The sequence below is a fragment of the Stegostoma tigrinum genome, chromosome 34 (assembly GCF_030684315.1).
Source record: "Stegostoma tigrinum isolate sSteTig4 chromosome 34, sSteTig4.hap1, whole genome shotgun sequence".
Classification (NCBI taxonomy): domain Eukaryota; kingdom Metazoa; phylum Chordata; class Chondrichthyes; order Orectolobiformes; family Stegostomatidae; genus Stegostoma; species Stegostoma tigrinum.
In genome coordinates this window covers 11,352,536-11,370,867 of record NC_081387.1, presented here as the reverse complement: position 1 = coordinate 11,370,867, position 18,332 = coordinate 11,352,536, and the positions used below count along the sequence as shown (strand labels likewise).

Sequence of the window (18,332 nt, the reverse complement as noted above, 5' to 3'; positions counted from 1 at the left end):
CCCTGCTTATGGATAACCACCTCCTCTTGCTTCCTAACCCTCCATACACTTGTGGAAGGGAGGCCACACAACATGTAAGTCTCATTTTGTGACAGGGTCATACAGAGGCTCCTCAGCCCTTCGAGTTTCTCTGACGTAATCCCACATCCCACCATTTGACCTGTAGCCTTCAACGTTATGTCATTTTGAGTGGTCATCCATGTACTTTTCTAAAGGATGTGAGGCCCTGAGGAATTCTTATTGTTCTCCTGAATACTGCACTTCCAAACATTTAGCATTCGGCAGAATTAGCCAAATATACAGGATGTTGGATTATGATTGGAACAAGAACAGAACATCGATTAGTAATCAGAGGTAAAGTAAGAGATATCATACAAGCTCATCTTCGCCCACAACTGAAAAATATTGATGAAAACACATTTGAGTTCGGATCGAGCTACAATGTGTGAACTTACTGGCTGTTTCAAAAACTGTTACTGCCATGTATAGATGGTACCCCACAAAGTCAGTCATTCTTCCCAAATTTTTGAGTTTTTTTTCCAGAGTTGCAGTTATCAGTGAAGATTCAACGGATCCACGCTTGATCTAGGAATGAGGAGCAATTTATATTTTCAGGTTATGCTTCAGGGCATTTATTTTCCCTCAACTTCCCCTTCCATCCCATCACCTAGCTGAAATACCTTGCAATTTTTACAGCATATAACTATGGACATGAACCCATGCTGCTAACAATACATATCAAATCATGTATCAGATTGTAACCGTCATCGGTTTGCAAGGAAAAGGGGATATCAGCTGGTCAAAGTACTTAATCAATTCCATTGAAGTCCACTGACTTCAGCATTTGTTATACTGGGTCTACAATCATTTATCTTCTGTTATAACCTTGCACAAATGTCAAAACTATTGTATCCGAGGTGTGAAACATCTAATACATTTCTAACTTTGGAAAATGTCAAAATTAGGTTTTTTGTTTTTGGTGTGGGTGGGGGGCATATGAAAAATCATGTTGTTAGCCACCATGAAAGCAATTGACCTGAAAGTTAAATGCTGCAATTCTGTGTTTTTCACACAGGCTCTGAAAACACATAGTTTTGCCAGGCGAACTCTCTTTCTTGATCATTATGCCAACAATACTATACATACCCTCTCCATCACCTTTGTGTTAATTACTGTCTCCTACTTCTGAGTTTGTGAGATTTGAAAATGGCTAAGGCATGGTGATTTGGCAACATTTTCTTCTTAACTTAATGGCAACAAGTCCAATGTGTGCACCACCTTTATCCCAGGAGAAACATTTTTGATTTGTTTTATTGTCATCACATTCACCTAGATACAGTGAAAAGTTTGGTTTTGCGTGCAGTATGGGCAGATCATACCATACAAAGTGCACTAGGGTAAGAGAACAGAGAGAGGAATACAATGTTATGGCCACAGAGAAGTTGCACAGGAAGCGAGATCAACATTAAATTAAAAATTAGAGCAGTCTAATAACAACAGGGAAGAAGCTGTTCTTGAATCTGTATGTACTTGAGTTTAAGCTTCTGCTCACAGAAGGGGTTGGTAGAGATTATAACCCAGGTCAGAGGGGTCTTTGATGATGTTGGCTGCCTTGCAAAGGCAGTGAAAAATATAGATGGAGTCACTGGATGGAAGGTTGGCTTGCATTACGGACCGCACTGAGTTCACAACTCTCTGTAGTTTCTTGCGGCCCTGGGCAGAGCAGTTGCCATACCAAGCTGTGATGCATCTGAAGAATGTTTGTTATGGTGAACCTACAATAATTTCAAACTGCTTCTCAGGATCATCCCAAGTGACACATAAACAAAGTTGGATCAAAGGGTTAGTTTTAATGGAGTGTCTTAAAGGAGTAAAGCAAGGCAGAAGGCAGAGGGTCGAGACACTGGGGAAGAGAAATAAGCCCAGAAATCTCAGTGTTGTGGAGCTGGAGGTGATGACAGAATGACATCACCCGGATTTGTCAACAAGGATAAGGATTTGACTATCACTTGTTTGATCAAGAACCAACACAGGTCAGAAAGCACAGGGGTGAGATGAGTGCAGAAAAGTTTAGCCATGGGCTTAGAATATCGTCAAATATGTGTGAAGTGGAATGTGGCAATAGTACAGATGGATCTTCAGGTAACAAAGGCAGAAATGATATTGTTTGTTAGTTGAAAAACAGACATGGGATGAAGTTTGGCAATGTTACTGCTGATTCAACAGGAACAGTGAGTAATTCAGGATTTCTGCTGTTTATGCCATACTGCTCAATGGTCAGCACCAAGGTTAAAATATTCTCACCTGCAGTTGCTGTTCCAGACCGCGAATGTAGGTTTTATTCTGCATGCCGTCTATAATTCCAAATCTCACATATGCCATTCCTTCCACTCCCTTGCCATACGTGTGTCTTTAAAACATAATCAACAGGGAGATGTACTGAGTGAAAATTAAATTTCTTTTCCTTGTAGTGAAACATAAGATCATAGGCACAAGAGTTTCAGGTCATACAGCCCTTTGACTCTGTTCCACTCTTCAGTGAGGTCATGGCTAATTTGTGACCTAACTCCACATACCTGCCTTTGACCCAAATCCCTTCATATAGTTTCTTGACAAAAAATTATCCAAATCCGTTTTACAATTAAGAACTGTTCAGCACCACATGCTGTTTGTGGAAGAGAGTCCTATACATCTACCACCCTTAGTGTGTAGAAGTGCTTCCCAACATCTCTCCTGAAAGGCCTGGCCCTAATTTTCAGGCTGTGTACCCAAATTCTAGAATCCCCAACCAATGGAAGTAGTGTATCTTTATCTACCCTGTCTTTTCTTGTTAATATATTGCAAACTTCTATCAGATTGCCACTTAACCTTCTAAATTCTAAAGAAAATAGGCTTAGTTTGTGTAATATCTCTGCACAACAGCTCCTGAAGATCACGTATCATTCTTGCACCCCTACTTTGTACTGCCTCCAAGACTAATACATTCTCCCTCAGGGTCCTAACAACTCAGTTGTTTAGTTTCTGACTCTTGTCTCTGCCTCCTTCTCTCCTCACTGCCAACTAGTTGTGTTACACTTTGTCTCTGCAGACTACAGAAAGAATAAGCGATATGAGCTAGTTTCCACCTGATAGTGAAATAATGCAACATTTTTCAGATCAGTTACGTATGGGATCAATGCACTTTTAAAATATCATGGTATAGAGTTTGGAGTGCTCTCAAAACCTATCGGTTGGCAACAAGACCACTGGCCTTTTGAAATGCTTCAGACTGATCAATACCTGGTATTTGGCTGCTTGAACATGTGGAACTAAACCTCTTATAGAGTCACAGAGGGAAACAGACCCTTCAGTCCAAACCAACCAAATATCTTAAATTAATCCAGTCCCGTTTGCTGGCATTTGGCCCATATATTTCTACGCCCTTCCTATTTATATACCCATCCAGATGCCTTTTGAATGTTGTAATTAAACCGGACTCCACCATTTCCTCTGACAGCTCATTCCATTCATGCACCCCGCTCTGTGTAAAAATGTTGCCACATCGGCCCCTTTTAAGTATTTCCCCTCTAACCTGAAACCTATACCCTCTAGTTTTGGACTCCCTAACCCTGGGAAAAAGACCTTGGCTATTTACCCTATCTGTGCCCCCCATGGTTGTATAAACCTCTATAATATCACCCCTTAGCCTCCAACACTCCAAGGAAAATAGCATCAACATATTCACACTCTCCTCATAGCTCAAACCCTCCAACCCTGGCAACACCCTTGTGTATCTTTTCTGAAGCCTTTCTAGTTTCACAACATCCTTCCTATAGCAGGTAGACCAGAATTACACATGGTATTCCAGAACTGGGCTAATCAGCATCCTGCACTGGTGCAACATAACCACCCAACTCCAATCACAATCCAATCACTGACCAATAAAGGCAAGGCTACCAAATACATTCTTCACTATTCTACCTAACTATGACTCCACTTTCAATGAACAATGAACCTTCACTCTGAGGTCTCTTTGTTCAGCAACACTTCCTATGACCTTACCATTAAGTGTATAAAGCTTGCCCTGATTTGCTTTTCCAAAATGTATCATGTCACATTTATCTAAATTAAATTCCATCAGCCACTCCTTGGCCCAACAGCCCATTCTACTCTGAGGTAACCTGTTTGGCTGTCCACTACACTTCCAATTTTGGTGTCACCTGCAAACTTAATAACTATACCTTCTATGTTCACATCTAAATCATTTATATAATTAACAAAAAGCAGTGGACCCAGCACCAATCTTTGTGGCACACCGCTGATAACGGGTCCGACAACTGTCACACTTTTTTTCCTCCTTGGAGCCAGTTCGATATCCAAGTAGCTAGTTCTCCCTGTATTAGATGTGATCTAACCTTGCTAACCAATCTACAGTAAGAAACCTTTGTGAACGCCTTGCTGAAGTACACATCATGTCCACCACTCTGCCCTCATCAATCCTCTTCATTGCTCCTCCAAAAAACTCAGTTAAGTTGAAGTGAAAATACAGAAAATATTGTTTGTAGTTTTTCATAAATCGTTATTGAAATTAATTCAATATTTATTAAATTAATTGAAGTCATGTTGGTGTATTTCTGGATTGTTGCTCATAGTTTTGATGGTTGAGGCTGGCTGATAGACATCAGCCAATGAGAAACCCATAGAACATATTTTTCATCATACGCTTCGGAGTAAACACAAATATTTGATTAAGCTTATTGTAGAATGTTATTTGGACTACAGGAGTCTCAAACTATTTGGAAATTAACTCTAACTATGGCATTCAGTGCCTTGAGAGCATACTAAATTAGATGTGGGATATTAATAGACCCAACAAGCCCATCTGGATAAATACTTAAAATGCCAGTGCACGGTAGACTATGGACCACGTACAGATAGATGAGATTAGTACAGTTTTGCATTTGTTGGCTGGTATAGAGATGGTGGGCTGAATGGTTGTTTCTATGTTTTATGACTCTATGACTACCACTGTATGGTTTCAAAAGCTCAGTGACTGGTATAGAATGCAATACGATAGTGCTAAAGTAAGTCTTTTTATCCATAAGTTATAATGTAGCAATTGCATTTCATAAAGTGTGAGAAAGGCGATTCAGCCCATGTCAGATAACAGCTATAAATAATCTTAGTTTCATGTTTTTTGATAGTAATAGAGATGAAAGCTTGGCAGCACACTGACCATCTGGATGTGTGAGTGATAATGGGAACTGCGCCTGGTCATTTCAATAGGTCTATTTAATTAGACAAGCACATTTTACTTACTGTGCCGAGATATCAAATTTGAATTCAGCCTTTGTTACCAGGTAAAACGCATGTTCCAGATTCACCACGACACTGAAACTGGGGAGAACTAAGAAACAGTTTTTCTTTTTACTAAAATAAATTTAGTAAATTCACAGTAAATGAACATAATGGAAAACACACAACTTGAGTTATAGAAATGTTCATCTCATAACTCTGAGAACATGTGAGAATTTAAATTTCTCAGTTAATATATTGCCTACAAAATGAATTCTCTACCCTTATAATACGTCTACATGTCACGTGTCATGCGAATTTGCTTCCACTTGGGTCAGTGGTCCCTATTATAGAAGAAACCATAAAAGGTGAGTGTATTGTTCGATCGACAGATGAGGGCAGAATATGCTAAATTACCCACATTATAGTACAGAATTCTATGTAATTTCAAACTTAGAACACGCAATTGTACGTCAAATATAGGTGTTTCTGTCAACAAAAGAAACATATAGAAATCAATGGCACTTGCTTTTAAGCATTGCTTAAATATAAATCATACCTTCCCAGGCACTGATGGGTTAACATTGTTCTGTCTTTCTGAAACTTGGCATATATATGCTGTTGAAAATATGCTGTTAAATTTATTATTGATCGGTCATTTTTCTTGTCACGAAGCCCCACTCAAATTTCGAAGACAATAATTTTTTGGCTATTACAGAAAGCTGTATAGCACAGGAGCAAACCCCTCGATCCAACCAACCCAAGCTGAACATATTCTCAAATTAAAGTAGTCCCACCTGCCTGCTCCTGGCCCATATCTCTCCAAACCTTTCCTCTTCATGTGCAACATCTTTTAAACGTTGTAATTATACCCACATCCATCACTTCATTAGAAAGTTAATTCCACATATGAACCACCTTCTGCATAAAAAAATTGCCCCCATGTCTTTTTTTAAAATCTCTCTCCTCTCCACCTTAAAAATGTGCTCCCTAGTCTTGAAATCCCCTATCATAGGGAAAAGACCACTACCATTAATTCTAACTACACCCCTCACTATATAAACTTCTATTAGGTCACCGCTCAACCTCCAAGCCTTCAGTGAAATAAGTCCCAGTCTATCCAGCCTTTCTTCATAACTCGAACCTTGGCAACCTCCTGGTAAATCTCTTCTCAACCCTCTCCCACTTACTAATCTCTTTCCTACTGTTTTGGAATATGTACTACAGACTTTGTTTCTCAACAGACTATCAGAAAGGTACAGAATTACTGACAATGTCAAAAGCACCAAGCTTTATTTTAAAATAAAATCTTTGTTGTGTTCATGTAATTTGCAGAGTTCAAAACTGTGCTCGCAGATATCAAACTAATTTTTGAATTAGTTTTCTTGTTAACATTTCTTGTTAAGATGTGAAATGTTTCTATGCACTTATGACCATCTGTGGTTAGTTTTCTCGTTAACATTTCTTGTTAAGACGTGAAATGTTTCAATGCACTTATGACCATCTGTGGTTAGTCTGAGATTCAGTCGAATCTGTGGGAGACTTTACCATGCAACGCGTATGTACCTTTATGCACTTGGTATATGATGGGCTGAAGAAATGCCTCAAATAACAACCCGAGGTAATTTTTTGTGTATTTGAATCCCTTCCATCTCTGGGCCTAAACATAACTCCAACACTGTAACTGTAAATGATACATGTGTTTTAAATGTGAACGTATTCATGAACATTACCAAATTCCTTGACCTCAAATTGTGCGGATGCCATGGACATTGGTGAATCGTCAAACTGTGCCTCAATGCGCCAGATGCCAGGCCTGTTGATAAAAGAGCGCTTATTTGTTTTTTTTTGTCCCCCAAATGGATAAAATCATGAAAGAATTGTACAATGTAGAAGTTCCTGTCACTTCTGATATTTTATTCCAATGAAGTCTAATGGGCAGTACTTATAGAATCCCTACAGTATGGAAAGAGGCCATTCAACCCATTCAAGTCTACACGGACCCTCTGAAGAGCATCTCACTCAGGCCCAGACACAGAACCCTCCCCCAAACCTATCCCTACATTTCCCACAGCTAACCCACCTAGCCTGCATATCCAAGGTATAAAAGGAGAGGGCTTTTGAAAATTGGGGTCGGAATGAGCCAGCATCTCAGAAATAAGCATCTGGCTCTCACAAGAAATCACTCAGCTCTGTAAGAAAGCACCATCTATCCATAAAAGGTACCACAGCTCTTATAACTAAGAGTTCTCACAAAAAAATTCAGAGAGAAAACATCCCTGACAGCAGGATCAGTGGGAAAAAGGTGTTTATGACTTGAGAACAGCAGAAGAAAGGTGTTTATGATTGGAGACACGGTGGAGAAGGCAGACCATTCTGGAAGACCCATTCTGCGTGGACTTTCAGAGACTAAGTTTTATTTCTATTTCTTATTAATTGGGCTGTGTAAGTGAAACATTTGTTTATTGGAATAACATACCAGTCAAATTTTATTCAGTTAAGGAATAGTTGGGAGTTTGGTTTGTTCGTATTTCTGTTAATTTGTTCACTGTTAGGATTAAATAAATAAACTGTTACTTGTTACTTCTAATGTGAATATCAGGGATATTCTTCCACTTAACAACTCTTTTTAACAGATTATAAAGGCAAGGCAAGCTTCACTGGGTGTTTCAGTTTTAATTATTAGAAGTGAACCTTACTCCTGCCATAAACAGGTTGGAGTTTTGTGTTTTAGTTTCATTGCCAGAAGAGTTCAAAGTCTTTTCTTTAATGCTTGCAGGTGATGGACAGGTTATGGAGAGATATGAGATATGTTGCGCTCTTCAGAATTCCTCATCTCTTACTTGCTCTTCTAGCCCCTGTATACAGAGATGTATATATTGCTGAATTGTCCAACATTTCTTACCCCTCCCTAATTGTCCCTTGAGAAGGTGGTGTCAAGTTGCCTTCTTGAACCACTGCAGTCCATGCCCTCACAAAACCATTAAAGGTTGAGTTCCAGGATTTGGACCTAGTGACAGTGAAGATACAACGATATATTTTCAAATCAGGATGGGGAGTGACTTGAAGGGGAGCATGCAGAGAAGTGGATCTGCAGTCATTGTCTTCCTAGGGACCAAGGGCTCATCTAAGGGGCTTTGGTGAATTTCTGCAGTGCATCTTGTAGATAGTATACAGTGCTTCTACTGAGTGTCGGTGGTGAAGGGAGTGAACATTTGTGGATGTAGTACCAATTGAGCTTGCCCTGGATGGTGTTGAGCTTCTTGACCATTAATGGAGCTGCACCCATTCAGGCAAGTGAGAGATCTTCCAGCACATTCCTGATTTGTCCCTTGCAAATGGTGGATAAGCTGTAGAGAGTCAGGAAATGAGTTACTCTTTGCAATGTTTCAAGCCTCTGACCTGTTCTTGTAGCCATGATATCTATATGCCTAGCTGGATTGAGCTTCCAGTCAATGGTAATCCCTAGGATGGTGACAGTGGAGGGTGAGGTGATGGACTTTGCATTGAATGTCACTTATTAGATTGTCACTTATTGGAGATGGTCATTGTCTGGGACTTGTATGGCATGAATGTTGCTTGGCACTTATCACCTCAAAACTGAAAAGTGTCCAGGTCTTGAGATAACAAGATGTGGAGTTGGATGAATGCAGCAGGTCAGGCACCATCAGAGGAGCAGGAAAGCTGATGTTTCAGGTCTGGACCTTTTAGAATCGACTAGTTGAGCAATAGACCGTAAGGCCATAACGGGCACATCATTACCACTGACTTATATGTTTATGTCCATTGGTAGAAAAACAATTGGAAAAGTGGAACAAATACATACACTGCTGAAATATTCTTGCAACTCACTTTGCGATACCCGGAATCTTTAGCTTCTGGAACAGTCCGTATTTTGAGTTTAATAAGTAGCTGGGAAACCGCATGTCTCTAGAGTTCTAACAGGAGAAAGTGATAGATCGATTTGAGACTTAATTATAGTTCTGCTCTCAACACGGCTCACACTTGACAACGTAACATGGTAGGCTATAACAGAATTGTTACAGTGCAGATGGAGGCCATTTGGGCCATCCTGCCTGCACTGGTTCTATTACCTAAACTCCTGTCTTTCCCCACACTTTTGCATGCAATTATTATCTAGATAAGCATCCAATGCACTCTTGAATCCTTCAATTGAACCTTCTTCTACCACAATTTCTCCACATTCTATTTCATGCCCTAATAATTCATTGCATGAAACCTTTATCTACCACATATCATCGTGTTTTTTTGTGTTTGCACACTTTAAAACTATGCCTTCTTGTTTTTGTTTCTTTTGTGAGCGTAAACAGTTTCACCCTAATTACGCTGTGCAGCTGACTTACGATGTTGATATTACTTGTTTGACCTTAGCCCCAGCTTCTCTGTGGTAGAGCTTGCTGTAATTTCAAAGGCTCCATTTTCTCACCTATGGATATTCTACAGTGTTCACAACTGGAGACCCTGCTCCCCTTTCCACCAACGTTCTCGTGCATGAATCAGGAGAAACACCCCAAACTTTTCCTGAGAAGATCAAAGAGGTGTGCTGTCATTCAGATCTGGTGAAAACGATTAGCTTGGAGGCCACTATGTGCCAGGGAGAGGATGGAATGGGTTTAATGTTAGCGAGTTGCCTGGATAGCTGGCTTGTGATGCTTAACACAATATGGTCAGTTCCACTCAGGCTGAGGCTACATCAAATGTTTGCTGTTCTCAACCTTTCCCCTGGTCTGAGTTGATGATCTTTTGGTTAATCTACCACCTCTCTCTAATGGGACCACAGTCTGATGGAACTGTTGCACCTGGCTCTTAACTGCCCTCCGAAATGACATGGCACTCCACTCAGTTCAAGAGAGATCGGGGTGGACAATAAATTTTAGGCTTGCCAGTGGTGCCCAGATCCCACGAAGAAATGTTTGTAAAAAGTAACCTGTCACATTTACACTTGTTTCTGTCCATTAATGCATTGGTAAATCATATTTTTCAGAGGTATAATTTTAATCCAAGCCCACGTTAAGACCTTCTGAAGAGTATCCAACCCAATCCCTGTAACCCTGCATTTCCCATGGCTAGCATGCACGTCATTGGACTGTGGGAGGTAAACGGATTACCCAAGGGAAACCCACATAAACATGGGGGGAGTGTGCAAATAGCCACACAGGCAGATGCCCGAGGGTGAAATCAAACCCAGGATGCTGGTGCTGTGAGGTAGTATGCTAACCACTCTACCAGCTTAAATGAATAGCATGATGCAAATACTGGACATCATTGGTTATAAATGAATGAATCCAGCAAAGCTAATCCAAATCATTAATCAGTAATTGAAAATTGCCATGAATTACTTAATTTATTCTGCTGGAGTCATGAAATATATTTAAGAAGCATGAGACTGATGCCATATAGTATCCAAATATACTTACGTATGTAGTTATTTTTATAGTCTCATCCACTGGTCGCATATAACGATCGAGAGTAAAGATCCGGAACTGAACTGTAATTAAAAGGGGAACAAATGGGCCAGTCAACATGTTTATCTTTAATATTAAGGAAAGTGCATTTGATTGGATCATTAAATTATATAAAACAAAATGGATGAGTTTCAGTATTTCGTTGAATCTAGAATCACAGATGTGTTATAGCTCAGAAAGAGGCTTCACGGCCATTCGAACTACGCTGGTTTGTTAAATGAGCATCATTGTCTAGTGCCAACCTTCTGTTTCTTCCTCATACCGTTGCACATATTGTTACCCAAACAATTATCTAATGCCCTCTAGAATGCCTCACACCCTCTTGAAAATCTGAATTATTCAATGGTATGTGAAACGGCATGTATGTATGAATGTATTTGGGCTCAGAGTTGTCATTCTACAGTTTGAACATGAAGTGCTTATTATACTGAGAGTTATTTCACACAGATAATCAAGAGATTAGAGATCACTGCTAGGTTTAGTTCAGAAAGTAAAGAAGTTTCCTCTTTGCAGAAGAACAGTTTTGCCTATAAGGGCAGATTATAGTGATCTTCAAAGGTAAGAAAGCAGTCTGTCGAATCGTCAGGTTGAATCCCCAGCTTTAGGAACATTCTATCAGAACTGAACAAAAAAAAATCTGCATTCTCAAAACTGGAAAGAGGTTGCTAGGCCATCAAAACAGGAAAGATTCTGTTCTGTAAGAAAATAATGAGTTCAGACAGGAATGACACTTTACTGGCATTGAAAATCTGCAAAGGATGTTGCTGACAAAGGATTGATTCTTTGTTTCTGCTACTTACATTAAGATCATTGTTTCTTGTATTTTGGTTAAAAGAGCATTGACAATCTTTCTGAATATGTTCAACTACTGAGCACCGGAATAGCCAAACTGAAAAATTGAATCTAATTGTACTAAAACTGGGATCACAGGAGATTACAGGTACAACAAACTATTCAAAATGTTAATGGAATGTCATCCTTTATTGTAAGAGGGATTGAATATTAAAGTAAAAAAGTTATCCTCCAGTTATATAGAGCATGGGTGAGACTACATTGTAAATACTATACATCGTTTCGGCCTCTCTATCAAGCCTCACTCCCACCTCCTTTCTACCAGCCTCATCCCGTTCCCTTGACCTGTCCATTCTCCCTGGACTGACCCATCCCCTGCCAAATCCCCACCTACACTCACCTCTACTGGCTACATCCCTGCCTCATTGACCTGTCTGTCTCCTCTCCACCAATCTGCTCCTTTATCCATCTTCCATCCGCCTCCCTGTTTCTCCCTATTTATTTCTGACCCCATTCCCCTCCCCCACTATTTCTGAAGAACGGTCCAGACCCAAAAAGTCAGCTTTCCTGCTCTTCTGATGCTGCTTGGCCTACTGTGTTCATCCAGCTCCACACCTTGTTATCTCATGAGATTACTACTTGCATTAAGCAAGTCGCATGTGAGGACAGTTTGGGCTGACTGGCTTGTTTCCACAGCAGTTTGGAAAATTGCTGACTTGATTGAAGTTTAAGACAATATTGATTTGTAAGGGATATTTTCTCTTATAGGTGAATCAGGAATTAGGGGATGCCATTTAAAAATATAGCATCATCATTTAAGTGCACATGTCACGAGAATTTTTTGAACATCTCTCAGTGGATTCTGCACCTTTGCGACCCTCTGCCTCAGAAAGTGGTCAGCGTGCAGTATTTGAATATTGTTAAGGCAAAGGTAGGAGCATTCCTTTTAGGTAAGGGCATAACAGAATACTGGGGGAAAGTAGAAATGTGAAATTCAACATGCAAACACATTAGCCAAAATGTATGCACGCCCCCTATCCGTGCCACCCTGCAGCTGTATCTCAGAAGTGCCCATCGGACCAGAAACAAGAGCAATTGTCATTAATGGACGAGTGCAGAAGTGCTCAGATTTATTTCGGAATCTATTAGGTGTGAATCCATTCAGTTGACAGCAGCTCTTAGCTCTTATTTTGGATATTATTAGGTGAAAATAAATATTGAAATGTAGACAATGTTGTAGTGCTCACCATTTTCATTGGGGGTGTATATTGGTTTGTCCGTCTGAATGAATATATAACCCTTTTTAGATGACAGCAGGATTGGGACCATTCTCCTTTCTGTAAACAGTTCTGGACATTGAACAACGAGATTAATGTACTTGGTTCGACGTGACCAAATTTTAGCCTCCTTGATGCGACGAGGAAGAGCCTGTGGGGTTTCATATAATGGAAGTTAACAGCAGTAAAACTGGGTAATTCATTCAAATATTTCACCGAGTCACACTGTGACCCATTTGCAGTATGGTGCTTTCACTGGCAATAAGTTCCAGTATCACGGCAAGCAGCATCGATGTGTTGGCACGTCTGGCCGTTGAAAACCAGCCAAGTGAAAATTCCCATCTATTATCTATTTCCAATAGATTAAATCTATTCTAAAATAGGAAATGATCTGGATTTTGAGACATTAAATGTCACGCTGTTTGCATTGTTTTTTCAGTAGTTAAAAATGCCATTATTCACATCTGAATGGGAAAAGTCACTTTAAAGTATTATTCATGTAGTAATTGTAGAAGTGACTTGATGCATGCCTTCCTGTGTGTTTCCTGGTGGGTGGAATGCTCACCAAAGGCATCAAATCCTCCACGGAAGTATTTTTCTTTCTTTTTTCATTTGTTTTCATATTATGGAATTAAGTCATTCTCTCAGTAGAAGGTAATGTTAGCATAGTGCTGGCCTCAGATTTTGTAAGGCAGTGTGTACTTTGGAAATAGAAAACATGAGAGAATCCAGGTGGAACATAGAGTTATAGTTTCATTTTCATGAGTTTATTGTGATCAAGTTACTTACCACTATATCTTTATAGTCACAATAATCATTCTTAGCGTTTAGTTCAAATTCAACTTCATCCGAACAACGTGTGTATGTATTAATGTCAAATAAGTAAACTTTCATTTTGACAGACTTTTCTATTCCATCCAATTGAATGGCAATAGTCTCTGGCACCCCAACATGAATAATGTTGGGGGCAGTGATTAAGTATCTAGGGAAAAAAACAAGTGAGAAAACATACTTTAATCAATATGCCACGTGGAAGTTTTCACTGAAGGATACACACGTCACAGAGAACAGTGGTGATGGATTTCCTTCAGCATTGTCCCCTTGACACATCTTTATGGATGTTTCCCTGAGCTTACAATAGCACATGCAGCAAAAGAGAACTATGGGAACTTAAGCATGTATTTGCCAAGGTTTTCACTCTAATTTCAATCTTTGCAAAACTCCGAACTGGGATGAGCTGCTTTTCTGATACCTTGTACAAATTGACACATAAATCTGCTAATAACATCATCAACTGTAATTTAACAATTTGGCATAAATGACTCATTGAGCTTAACTACATTGAATGTATCTTTAAGGGAACAGTTTGTCTTCAACAGTTCAGACCGAAATTGGTTTGTGATGATCCCAGCTTACAACTGGCATGATTCAATAGAGCAATCGTGACACTGTGCTTTAGGAACACTGGCAAGTTTAAATAGGTCACTGACTTTTGCAACCTGGCCACTTTTATAACATTGTTATCACTAAGAATGTCATCTTCTTGGATGCACAGCAGGAGGCAATTGAGCTAAATATCATTCCTGAATGCTATTGCAGGTCAAGAGCTGCCAAAATCAGCAAATAAAATGAAAATAAGGACTTGTATGCAGCTGATGGTACTATAATGTTTGGAATTCATAACTAGCCAACTTTTAAAAAATGTTGCTTCATTGCAGAACATTTTAGTGGGAGGTGAAGGGTTAATGGTAACAGGACCAGGGGCGCAAGATGCACTGGGAAATATATAGGGCATGTCAGAAAGGCAAGGTCACGGTGATCATGGGGGACTTCAACATGCAGGTGGACTGGGTGACTAATGTTGCCAATGGATACAAAGAAAGGGAATTCATACTTCATAAAAGACCTTAAAGTAAGGGAACGCTTAGGAGGCAGCGATCATATATGGTAGAGTTCAGTCTGCAGTTTGAAAGAGAGAAGGCAAAATCGGATGTAATGGTGTTACAGTTAAATAAAGGTAATTACAAGGGCATGAGAGAGGAATTGACGAAAATCGACTGGAAGCAGAGCCTAGCGGGCAAGACAGTAGAGCAACAATGGCAGGAGTTTCTGGTGTAATTGAAGACACAGTACAGAGGTTCATCCCAAAGAAAAGAAAGATTATCCGGGGTGGGATTAGACAGCCATGGCTGACAAAGGAAGTCAGGAAATGTATCAAAGAAAAAGAGACAGCCTATAAAGTGGCCAAGAGCACTGGGAAATCAGAAGATTGGGAAGGCTACAAAAACAAACAGAGGATAACAAAGAGAGAAATAAGGAAGGAGAGGATCAAATATGAATGCAGGCTAGCGAGTAATATTAGAAATGATAATAAAAGCTTCTTTCAATACATAAGAAACAAACGAGAGGCAAAAGTAGATATTGGGCCGCTCCAAATTGATGCTGGAAGGCTAGTGATGGGAGATAAGGAAATAGCTGAAGAACTTAATAAGTACTTTGCGTCAGTGTTCACAGTGGAAGACATGAGTAGTATGACAACAATTAGGGAGAGTCGGGGGCAGGGTTGAGTATGGTAGGCATTACAAAAGAGAAAGTGCTAGAAAAGCTAAAAGGTCTAAAAATTGATAAATCTCCTGGCCCCGGTGGGCTCCATCGTAGAGTTCTGAGGGAAGTGGCTGAGGAAATGGCAGAGGCTTTGGTCGTGATCTTTCAAAAGTCACTGGAGTCAGGAAAAGTCCCAGATGATTGGAAAATTGCTGTTGTAACCCCCTTGTTTAAGAAAGGATCAAGACAAAAGATGGAAAATTATAGGCCGATGAGCTTAACCTCGGTAGTTGGCAAAATTCTAGAATCCATTGTCAAGGATGAGATTTCTAAATTCCTGCAAGTGCAAGGTCAGATTGGAACAAGTCAGCATGGATTTAGTAAGGGGAGGTCGTGCCTGACAAACCTGTTAGAATTCTTTGAAGAGGTAACAAGTATGTTAGACCAGGGGATCCAGTCGAAGTTATCTATCTAGACTTCCAAAAGGCCTTTGAAACAGTGCCTCATGGGAGGCTGCTGAGCAAGGTGAGGGCCCATGGTGTTCGAGGTGAGCTACTGGCTTGGATTGAGGATTGGCTGCCTGACAGAAGGCAGAGAGTTGGGATAAAAGGCTCTTTTTCGGAATGGCAACCGGTGATGAGTGGTGTCCCGCAGGGTTCAGTGTTGGGGCTGCAGTTGTTCACCTTGTATATCAATGATCTGGATGAAGGGACTGGGGTCATTCTGGTGAAGTTTGCCGATGATACAAAGATAGGTGGACAGGCAGTTAGCACTGAGGAGGTGGGGAAGCTGCAGAAAGATTTAGACAGTTTAGGAGAGTGGCCCAGGAAATGGCTGATGAAATTCAACGTGAGCAAATGTGAGGTGTTGCACTTTGGGAAAAGGAATACAGGCATGGACTATTTTCTAAATGGTGAGAACATTTGTAAAGCAGAAGTACAAAGGGATCTGGGAGTGTTGGTCCAGGATTCTCTAAATGTTAACTTGCAGGTAGAGTCCGTGATTAAGAAAGCGAATGTAATGTTGTCATTTATCTCAAGAGGGTTGGAATATGAAAGCAGCGACAGGCTTCTGAGACTTTATAAAGCGATAGTTAGGCCCCATTTAGAATACTGTGTCCAATCTTGGGCCCCATACCTCAAGAAGGACATGCTAGCCCTGGAGCGTGTCCAGCAGAGATTCACGCGGATGATCCCTGGAATGGTAGGTTTAACGTATGATGAACAGCTAAGGGTCCTGGGATTGTATTCATTAGAGTTTAGAAGGTTGAGGGGAGATCTGATAGAAACTTACAAGATCATGTATGGCTGAGAAGGGGTGGATGCTGGGAAGTTGTCTCCGTTAGGTGGGGAAACTAGGGCCTGTGGGCACAGCCTTAAAATTAGAGGGGGTAAATTTAAAACGGAAATGAGATAGCATTTCTTCAGCCAGAGAGTGGTGGGCTTGTGGAATTCATTGCCACAGAGTGCAGTGGAGGCTGGTACATAGAACATAGAACATAGAACATAGAACAGTACAGCACAGAACAGGCCCTTCAGCCCACGATGTTGTGCCGACCATTGATCCTCATGTATGCACCCTCAAATTTCTGTGACCATATGCATGTCCAGCAGTCTCTTAAATGACCCCAATGACCTTGCTTCCACAACTGCTGCTGGCAACGCATTCCATGCTCTCACAACTCTCTGTGTAAAGAACCCGCCTCTGACATCCCCTCTATACTTTCCTCCAACCAGCTTAAAACTATGACCCCTCGTGTTAGCCATTTCTGCCTTGGGAAATAGCCTCTGGCTATCAACTCTATCTATGCCTCTCATTATCTTGTATACCTCAATTAGGTCCCCTCTCCTCCTCCTTTTCTCCAATGAAAAAAGTCCGAGCTCAGTCAATCTCTCTTCATAAGAATAAGATAAGCCCTCCAGTCCAGGCAGCATCCTGGTAAACCTCCTCTGAACCCTCTCCAAAGCATCCACATCTTTCCTATAATAGGGCGACCAGAACTGGACGCAGTATTCCAAGTGCGGTCCAACCAAAGTTTTATAAAGCTGCAACAAGATCTCACGACTCTTAAACTCAATCCCCCGCTAATAAAAGCCAAAACACCATCTGCTTTCTTAACAACCCTGTCCACTTGGGTGGCTATTTTAAGGGATCTATGTATCTGCACATCAAGATCCCTCTGTTCCTCCACACTGCCAAGAATCTTATCCTTAATCCTGTACTCAGCTTTCAAATTCGACCTTCCAAAATGCATCACATCGCATTTATCCAGGTTGAACTCCATCTGCCACCTCTCAGCCCATCTCTGCATCCTGTCAATGTCCCGCTGCAGCCCACAACAGCCCTCTATACTGTCAACGACACCTCCAACCTTTGTGTCGTCTGCAAACTTGCTGAGCCATCCTTCAATCCCCTCATCCAAGTCATTAATAAAAATTACAAACAGTAGAGGCACAAGGACAGAGCCCTGTGGAACACCACTCACCACTGACTTCCACGCAGAATATTTTCCTTCTACTACCACTCGCTGTCTTCTGTTGGCCAGCCAATTCTGTATCCAGACAGCTACGTTCCCCTGTATCCCATTACTCCTGACCTTCTGAATGAGCCTACCATGGGGAACCTTATCAAATACCTTACTGAATTCCATATACACCACATCCACAGCTCGACCTTCATCAACGTTTCTAGTCACATCCTCAAAGAACTCGATAAGGTTTGTGAGGCACGACCTGCCCCTCACAAAGCCGTGTTGACTACATTTGATCAAGCCATGCTCTTCCAGATGGTCATAAATCCTATCCCTCAGAATCCTTTCTAGCACCTTGCAGACGACAGATGTGAAACTTACTGGTCTGTAATTTCCGGGGATTTCCCTATTTCCTTTCTTGAAGAGAGGAATTACATTTGCCTCTCTCCAGTCCTCAGGTACGTTAGATGCTTTCAAGGCAGAGATCAA

The 18,332-nt window shown here is 40.8% G+C and overlaps 1 protein-coding gene across 1 annotated transcript in view; it reads right to left on the bottom strand.

Moving 5' to 3' along the window:
- LOC125467687 (complement C4-like) overlaps positions 1 to 18,332 on the bottom strand; it is a 122,875-nt gene that overhangs the window by 103,433 nt on the left and 1,110 nt on the right. Inside the window, exons 2-9 of the mRNA XM_059639607.1 lie at positions 13,619 to 13,811; positions 12,800 to 12,980; positions 10,713 to 10,783; positions 9,127 to 9,212; positions 7,008 to 7,090; positions 5,299 to 5,386; positions 2,305 to 2,410; positions 456 to 585 (exon numbers count right to left, since the gene is read on the bottom strand). Coding sequence (XP_059495590.1) covers positions 456 to 585; positions 2,305 to 2,410; positions 5,299 to 5,386; positions 7,008 to 7,090; positions 9,127 to 9,212; positions 10,713 to 10,783; positions 12,800 to 12,980; positions 13,619 to 13,811 — 938 coding nt within the window. The remainder of the gene's footprint in view (positions 1 to 455; positions 586 to 2,304; positions 2,411 to 5,298; positions 5,387 to 7,007; positions 7,091 to 9,126; positions 9,213 to 10,712; positions 10,784 to 12,799; positions 12,981 to 13,618; positions 13,812 to 18,332) is intronic.